This window comes from Fukomys damarensis, unplaced genomic scaffold, assembly GCF_012274545.1.
Source record: "Fukomys damarensis isolate Sample0158 unplaced genomic scaffold, DMR_v1.0_HiC HiC_scaffold_34, whole genome shotgun sequence".
Classification (NCBI taxonomy): domain Eukaryota; kingdom Metazoa; phylum Chordata; class Mammalia; order Rodentia; family Bathyergidae; genus Fukomys; species Fukomys damarensis.
Window position 1 is genome coordinate 490,115 of NW_022900946.1, and position 8,793 is coordinate 498,907.

General features: G+C 56.4%; 1 protein-coding gene across 2 annotated transcripts in view; it reads left to right on the top strand.

The window, feature by feature from the left end:
- The window catches only part of Stx1b (syntaxin 1B), a 16,458-nt gene extending 8,669 nt beyond the window's left edge, over positions 1-7,789 (top strand). For both annotated transcript variants that reach the window (XM_010617437.1, XM_010617436.1), the window contains exons 2-10: positions 68-142; positions 317-416; positions 505-579; positions 3,036-3,109; positions 3,292-3,400; positions 3,535-3,608; positions 5,484-5,621; positions 5,726-5,836; positions 6,086-7,789. In XM_010617437.1, coding sequence (XP_010615739.1) covers positions 68-142; positions 317-416; positions 505-579; positions 3,036-3,109; positions 3,292-3,400; positions 3,535-3,608; positions 5,484-5,621; positions 5,726-5,836; positions 6,086-6,166 — 837 coding nt within the window. In that variant the 3' untranslated portion in view covers positions 6,167-7,789. The remainder of the gene's footprint in view (positions 1-67; positions 143-316; positions 417-504; positions 580-3,035; positions 3,110-3,291; positions 3,401-3,534; positions 3,609-5,483; positions 5,622-5,725; positions 5,837-6,085) is intronic.
- The last annotated feature ends 1,004 nt before the right edge of the window (positions 7,790-8,793 follow it).

Consider the following 8,793-nt stretch of genomic DNA (forward strand, 5'->3'; position numbering starts at 1 on the left):
AAAAAAACAAAAAAAAAAAAAAAAAAGATAGGGGCTGCTCACCGATCCAGCCTTCCTTTGCCTCCAGGCGAAAGACAGTGACGATGAGGAGGAGGTGGTTCACGTGGATCGGGACCACTTTATGGACGAGTTCTTTGAACAGGTAATGAGTTCCCTGTCCCCTAGCCAGCTACCTCCTTTTCCCTGTGGACTGTCTTCTCTTCCCCTGCACCTACCTTGGCCTTTTGTGAACCCTTCTGGGTCTGGCCCATTTCCCTTTTGGGTCCCCTCATCTGACCCAAGAACTTGGCTGAACGTTGCCAATTTTCTTCCCCAGGTAGAAGAGATTCGAGGCTGCATTGAGAAACTGTCAGAAGATGTGGAACAGGTGAAAAAGCAGCATAGTGCCATCCTGGCCGCCCCCAACCCAGATGAGAGTGAGTGCCGCCGCTGGGCCGGGGTTGGGGCACGGGGGCGGCGGGGGTGTCGCCCGGACCCTTCACTCACTCCCCCACCCTCCCTCAGAGACCAAGCAGGAGCTGGAGGACCTCACCGCCGACATCAAGAAGACGGCCAACAAGGTCCGGTCCAAGTTGAAAGGTGAGGGGTGGAGAGGAAGCACTTGACTTCGCGGCCAGGGTGGGGCTTTCGTGAGGAATGTCCCTGGCTCCCGACAGCACAGCCCTGAGATTGGTCCCATCGATCCAGAGAGAGACACAGGACCAGGAAACGAGGGAGAGGAGGGTTGCAGTCCAACTGCATCTGAGCTCTGCCAGGTCCGTGGGTGTGAAGACCCGTCAGGGAAGTCCTACCTTTGAGGAGGAAGGTTTTCCATCCTCATTGCTCCTGACCAGGTCCCCAGTGCAGTGCTGAGCGCGGTGGGGCGGGGCTCGGCAACTGCATCTAAATTGGTTCCTGGGCTCCCGGCAGATCACGCCTTCTGCTGACATCAGGGCTGGCACACATTCAGGGGGCCTTCCCAAGTGCTCATGCAGTCACTCTAATTTAAGGACTTGGGTGCTGGTAATAACCACCTTCGCCCAGAGCACTGTGGGCTGGGAACCTCCTTGTGGCTGGTGCTAGGGGAAAAGCAGCATTGCCGTGATGCTGGCTCGTGTGTGCTTGGTAACTCGGAACCTGCAGTGCCCGAGGCCCACTGCCAGGTTTTGGAGAAAGGAGCTTTATCTGCTGAGCACTGACCTTGGCCCAGAGAGATGGGCACAGAAGCTCCATGTCCTCCTAGACTCTGGGGAGGCCGGATGGGAGCCTTAGCGGCTGATGTGTAAAAACAAGCCCTCCACACACAGGTGAGCACACCCTAACCTGGGATGACAGTAAGGAACCAGGCAGTCCCCACCCTCAGCTTGCTTATCAGTATAGTGAGAGAAATGGAAGCAATTTCATTAGGAACTTTTTAAAATTGTTTTATTTTTGGTACCGGGGATCAAACTCAGGTCCTTGTGCTTGGGAGACAGGCGGCGGAACCTTTGAGCTAAATCCCTGGCCCCGACGGAAGCAATCAAACCCCCCCCAAAACCTTTTACTCCAAATGAAATCTTATAATGATCCCAATATATAAAACAAACCCCGCCGGGTGTGGTGGTATACACCTGTAATCCCAGCACTTGGGAGGCTGAGGCAGGAGGATCACTTTGATTTTGAGGCCACATAGTGAGTTCAAGGCTGGCCTGATCTAATAGTGAGACCTTGTCTCAAAAAACTAAAAAACAAACAAACCCCGATACATAAAACATATAAATGCCAGGTTCTGGCTAAACCGGATTGGGAGGCCCTCCCCGCCAGCCTCCCCTTCACTCCCTGCAAGAGCCATAAGGTCCCTGCTAGCGCACAGTTTAACTCCTAGGCTTAATGTTTCCTTGATCCATTGAGCTTTGACCTTGAACTCTCTTGAAGGTGGTGAGTTCTGTGGTTTGGGGGTTCAAGAAGAAGAGGAGAAAAATGGCAGTGGCTTGAGAAGCTGGCCTTCAGGAAAAGAGAAGATTCTCCTCTTCTCCATCGCCTTCCACTGGGCGGTGTGAGCTGAGGCTTTGAGTGTGACCTTGAGAGAGTCATTCCACTATTTGAACCTGTTGCTAGTGAAAGATGGGCCGGTGTCACTGAGCCCAGGATTGTTGTAAAAAGTCTGACAGCTGGGCCCGGTCGGCCTGAGACTGGCATCCCTGGGCTTGTGAGCCTGCATCCCCTGGGCCATGGCCGCCTCTCAGTCGCTGTGCCTGTTTTGCTGGCAGGAGGCCTTGGGGTGCGTGCAGCCCCACACCTCCTCACTGCTCCAGAACAGAGAAGGGAAGTTCTCTGGATGGCCGGAGGCCCTGCGAGGTCTGAGCCCTCTCCGGTGATTCATCCCTGCTGCATTTTCTGATCTTACTGCAGGCTCTTCTTTCAGAAAATCTGAATGGCAGTCAGGAGCACACGGTCCAAAAGCAGGAATCCCAGTTAATCTGCACACTTCTCCAGAGCACCCCACAGGAGTGGGAGCTCCTGGGACAGGAGTCTCCTGGCAGGGCAGGGGAGGGGCTGTTTTCTCTGTTGGAGTGTCCATCTGTTTGCCTGAAACTCTTTAGGGAAAAAGTGGCCACCAGAAGCTGAATCAGCTGGAAGTCCACTTTCCCCCCAAGAGATCACAGGGTCACGTGGCATGGTGGCCCTTGCCTGTGGTCACAGTACTCTGGAGGCTGAAGCCTGAGGATTGCCTGAGCCCAGGAGTGCCAGGAAATAACAAAAAATCCTGATTAGGTATTTGCCCTTGTCCAGGGCCTGTGGGAAGTGGAGACTTCGCTCCCATTAATGGATGGGGCTTCATCCCCTCATGGGCTGGCAGGAGCTGCTGGCGCTTTCCAAGACCCACTCTTCCCACCAGAGCAGACAGCCGCTTCTGCCTGGCCATGCCTGACCCTCGCAGCCTCAGCTTCTGACCTGTCAGATGCTGCCCCTCCCTTCACCGCTCACCATGCCCTGGTGCGGGGTTTCTCTCTAGGCCCAGACCCTGCCCTAACGCCCCAGGCCTCCTGCCAGTCACTGTGCCCTGTCTCCCACAGCGATCGAGCAGAGCATTGAACAGGAGGAGGGGCTGAACCGGTCCTCCGCAGACCTGCGTATCCGCAAGACCCAGGTGGGGGCCAAGGCCTGGGGGGGTGGGCCACACGCCTTGGGGCCCTGCAGGCTGTGCAGGGTGAGGGTGCCCCTTGGGGCTGGGCGCTGAACCTTCCTGGAGTCAGTTGAGGCCACACTGAAGGAGGGTTGTAAACTAAAGCATCTGTCCCGTCCCCTGTCCACACTCCCACTCCTACACAGCACTCTACACTCTCGCGGAAGTTCGTGGAGGTAATGACCGAGTACAACGCCACCCAGTCCAAGTACCGGGACCGCTGCAAGGACCGGATCCAGCGGCAGCTCGAGATCAGTGCGTTGACTCCCTGCCCGGGTCTGCCCCAAAGCCCTCCCTACCCTTCCCTTGCAGCTGGGAGGGTGGTTCTTGGGTCCCCACCTATCCTGCTGCCCAGCCAGGGCCCAGGCCCTGAATCCTTCTCCCCACAGCCGGCAGGACCACGACCAATGAAGAGCTGGAGGACATGCTGGAGAGCGGGAAGCTGGCCATCTTCACCGACGATGTGAGCCCAGGGCAGGGCTGCTGTGGGAAGCATCCGCCCCTCCCCAAGCCCAGGCCGAGCCAGTTCCTGAGCAGCCGGCAGCCTGGACCAGGACCTGGGGAATTCCACGGAGGCGGGCCATCAAGGCCGTCTGTCCGTACAGATGCCAAGCAGTGCTGGAACTCCACATGCTGGCTTTTGCTAATCAGCATTTCACCCTCTGCACAGCCACAGGGGATGCTGCTTCACAGCTGGGGCAGCTGGTTCAGGGACAGAGCCCACCATGGCCTTGGGCATCTATACAGGGAGGGCTGTGCGACCTGTTCTAGAGTCAGAAGCACATCCTGTGCCACGTGACTTGTCTACATTTTGGAGTTTTTTGTTTTTTGTTTTTAATAAGTTTTACTCTTGCTTAAGTTTTGCACACCGCACTTGTTTTACATGTGAACAGATGGACTTTCCCCTAAGTAGAGTTCTTTCTTCTCCTTTGGACTTTTGTCCTGGACCCATTTGTTTAGTGTTCTGATGACTGAATATTTCTGGGTAGTGGTTTCATCCAGGTTTTTTGTTGTTGTTTTTGGCACTGGGGATTGAACTCAGGACCTTGTGCTTGCAAGGCAGGCGACAGCACCACTGAGCTAAATCCCCGGCCCCTGTCACCCAGGTTTAAAGTATGTACCACGATTGTCTAATAGTCCTCAGTGACTTGTTTCTTGGATAACTGGTCTTTACTGAATTAATTTTGGGCAAATTGCTTGTGAGCCAGTTCACATGGAAACTCCCCAAACAGCTCTGCCCAGGCTGTCTTCTGTCTGTGGAGAATGAGGGGCGCCTGGTGGGCAGTGCCCAGGGGCCTCTTCAGTGGACGCAAGCTGACCATGCCGTTGGCCCACTGTCGGTGCAGTGGAAACCTATCCTTATAGATCAGGGTAGTTGGGCCTCAGTGGAGGGGTGTGGAGGCTGCAGGCGAGTGCTGTGTTGGGGTGAACAACAGTGGAGTCAAGCCTTCTGGAGGGAGGTGTCGCTGAGCTGCACTATGGGAGAAGAGCTTTTGAACACGGGGACCCAGGCAGAGAGAACAAGATGACCAGGCAGGGAGAGCCTTGCTAAGAGGACACTGGATGCTTTTGGTTCTCAGGGTAAGCAGGAGAAATGGACAGTAAAGGAGAATGGGGCCTTGCCTGCCAGACTGAGGTCTGTGGCCCAGACAGCTGGGAGCTCAGCAGGACTTGCGGTGAAAGAGTGGCTCTGCATGGTCTGAGCTGAGTGGGCGTGGAGGCTCGGCCTGGGGGGTGTGCAGCGAAGAGGAAGAACTGCTGCGACCCCGGGGCCACAGCCTGCCTGCTGCTGCCCTTGCACCCTGGCTGCCTTTGTCGTTTCTCCTCCTAGGTGTCTGGTGTGTGTGCTAGAGGAAGCCCTGGGGCTAGGTGGGGAACTCTGAAAGTTCTAGTTCTTATAACCAGCAGACTTCTCTTTAGTGCTTACTGTGTGTCAGGCGATGTTCCAATTGATGTGCACAGAGTAACTCATTTCACGTGCACAATAGCCCTGTGAAGTGGAAACTGTCATGTCCATATTTTCTAGGTGGGGAAACTGGTTTTTTGTTTTTGTTTTTGAGACAGGGTCTCACTATGTAGTTGAGACTGACCTGGAACTCACTTTGTAGCCTAGGCTGGTCTCGAACTCACAGTGACCCTCCTGCCTCAGCCTCCAGAGTGCTGGGATTACAGGTGTGCGCCACCATGCCCGGCTTTAGGTGAGGAAACTGAGTGAGGCCTGGAGAGGCTAGATAATTTGCTTGTGGTTACAGCTAGTAAGTGATTCCCAGCCAGAAACTGGCTGCTGAGTTGAAGCTCATCACAGGGGCAAAGGGTGACGCTCCCCCCATTGCCCTAGATCAAAATGGACTCACAGATGACAAAGCAGGCCTTGAACGAGATTGAGACGAGGCACAACGAGATCATCAAGTTGGAAACCAGCATCCGCGAGCTGCATGACATGTTTGTGGACATGGCCATGCTGGTGGAAAGCCAGGTACGGGCTGTGGCCCTCCACCTTGGGTGCCTCCCGGGCCCTGCAGTTCCCTCCTCCAGCCCCTGATTCCTCCCTCCCTCCCTGCACCACTCGTCTGCCCCCAGGGTGAGATGATCGACCGAATCGAGTACAACGTGGAACATTCCGTGGACTATGTGGAGCGAGCTGTGTCCGACACCAAGAAAGCTGTGAAATATCAGAGCAAGGCGCGGAGGGTGAGCAGGGCCTGGGCCTGGGGGACGGGGGCTGCGGGGCCCGGCTCAGACCAGGGCTGAGCTGATGATGAAGCTGGGTGAGAGGCCTTATCTCTGGCTCTGACCTCTTCCTATTTCTGTTTTCTCTCCCTCCTTTTTCCTCACACCCTCCCCACATTCCTCCATCTGCCTGTTGGTTTGTCTCCCTTTACCACCGTCTCTGTTTCTCTGTTTCTCTCTGTTGTTTCTCTGTCTCTTTCCTACCTGCAGAAGAAAATCATGATCATCATTTGCTGTGTGGTGCTGGGGGTGGTCTTGGCGTCGTCCATTGGGGGGACGCTGGGCTTGTAGGCCCCTGCCCATATCCCTTCCAGCCCCCCACCACGTTGGGAGCAATACCCCCACCGCCAACCCCAAAACGGACCCCGGCAGCCCCTCTCCCTCTTCCCCCACAGCAGACCCTGGAGTCCCTGGACCTCCCCTCCATGGGCCACCCACCTCTGCCCCGCACGTAGATAGCAGCAGGCGTGATTACACATGCACACCAACATGCATGCCGCTGGCACATGCTCGAGACGTGTGGACACCCAGCGTGTGCGCGCGTGTGGATGTGTGCACTGCATCTCCCCTGCCCTACCTGAGTCTGCGGTTTGAGCTTCCTTGTCATGGGGGTTGTGGTGCCAACTGGCTGAGTGGGACAGTAGCCCACCATGCCCCGTGTGTGTTTGCGAGTTTGTGTGTGGCCAAAGACCTATGGACACACAACTGTACATGAAATTTTGTGTTTGAGTCTGAAACTCACGTGACGTCAGTTCCTCCCCACACCTCCTTCCCAGTCTGCTCTGAATGGAGCGGGCAGCATGTGCAGATATTCACACTCCGAGGACCCAGGGAGCCCCGAGACACACAGGCCGTGGCAGACACCCCACATGATGTAGAACAAACCCTCCTGGCTGGTGACCGCAGGGGCTGCTGTGTCCTCGTGTGTGGGTGTGTGTGTGTGGGGGGGGCCTGTGGAGGTGAGTGGAAGCGTACACATGTAAGTGACCTTGTCTGTTCTGTAGACTGTTTTTCCTAGCAGATGCGAGGGACAAGTGTATGTGTGTGTGCAAGCTTACGCAGAGTGTTGACAGGAGCCCTGCACATCGTGGACCAGACTCCTGTTGAGGGTGGATGCAGGTATCCCCATTTCTATGCTACCTAGGACACAGCTGTGACTGTGTGTGTGTGTGTGTGTGTGTGTGTGTGTGTGTGTGTGTGTTTGGGGGCTGCATAGCGCACACACGTGCCCCAGAACTCCAGGGTTGTTTAGCCAGTTGCTTGGCCCGCCCCTGCCAGCGCCCCTGACCAGCATCTGGTGTGGCCACACACACTGCTGCACCAGCTTTGTGTAGCTGGAGCTCCCCGGCTGCCAGCACAGGCCCTTTGCACACATGCTTTCGGCCTTATTTCTTCTGTCTGTCCGAGGCAGGTCTGAGCATGTGTCAGCTGAGCACCTCAGGCCAAGGCCGAGGAGGCCCATGACGATGACATCAGGCATGCACTCGTGCCCCGGGGCACTCACATGCTGCAGCCAGTGTGGTGTTCCCACGGGCCTTCACCCGTCTGCACGCAAAGGCCGTCTGGAAGGCCTGTTTGCAGAGCTGTTACTGAGGGGCCCGAATGTCAAGGCTGCCCAGACAGGTGCAGAGCAGGACATTGTCCTTCCTGCCTCGGGTACACTCTTCTGGGACCTGGGAGAAGCCGGTGTTTTGTCTCATTGCCGCATTCGGTGCCCTAGGCTCTTCTGCTAGAGTGGACAATCACGGCAGTGGTTGAGACTGAAGGCACAAGCCTGGGGTTCATAGTGAGGGAAGGCCTAGCACCTAGCATACATAGTTTGTGGGTACAGGGCGAAAAGCAGACATTAGGATCCCTACCACCACCCAGGAGCAAGTCAGTGAGCACAGCACCCGGGAACACGAAGGGGCTGGGCCTTACATACGTGCTGGGGGGCGGGCTCGTGTATGTGTGCAGACCCCAGGCAGCTTGCCACAAGACACATGCATGCACATGTAGGGAGCAAGGAGACTTTAAGTGTGACCGGAATGCAGTCCCCAGCCCCTCCCTGCCAGCCTCTTCTGTTCTTGGCTCCCCTGGCCTGTGTGTCAGCGTGGCCATCTGTTCGTGACCCCCAGGTCCGTTCTGAGGAGGAAGCCTGCCTACCCCTCCCCAGATGCACTTTTATCTGTTGTTTTTTTATTTTGTTTTGTTTTTTTGGCACCGGGGATCCAACTTGGGTCCTTGTGCTTGCAAGGCAAGCAGTGGGGGGAATCACTGAGCTAAATCCCCGACCCTCTCCAGATGCACATTTACAGGGCAGGAAGTCCACCTGTAGTCTCCAGCCTTCCTGCTCCCAGCCCAGGCTTCTTTGGAGACGTCACTGCAGGCCCAGCACCCAGCCTCCTTCCTTCCTGCAGTCTACCCAGGACCTCCTTTCAGCCCAGGTGTTTCCCAAAGCCCCAGCCTCACTTCCCATGAAAGAAGGGTGGAGCCATGGCTGCAGTGCTGCTCCTGCCTCCTTGAACAGCAGTAGGCCGTTAGCTGCCCATCTCTGGGCCTGAAGTTGACTGGGGAGCCCCAGGGGTCTGCCACACCCCAGCTTTCTGCAGTCGTGCGCATCATCTGATGGGTTTGCTTGTTGGCTGCTGTCTGCACGTGTGTCCAGAGTGTGGTCTGGGGCTGGTGTCTTGCATGTTCTCAGACAGGGTGTGCTGTCTACCTTCCACACATCTACAGCCATCCACGCCAGGTTTGCCCTGCGGGTGGTCCCGGGCCTGGCCAGGGCTCAGCACCCCCCCTCCCTCCCCAGCCCTCCCTCTCACAAAGCACACTTCGTGACCATCCCATGTGCCCATGGGTCGATGCACGCTCTTGCCCTGCCTGGAGTGTGTACACATGATGTGTTCTATGCATTCTCCCTGCCTCCCCAGCCTGCC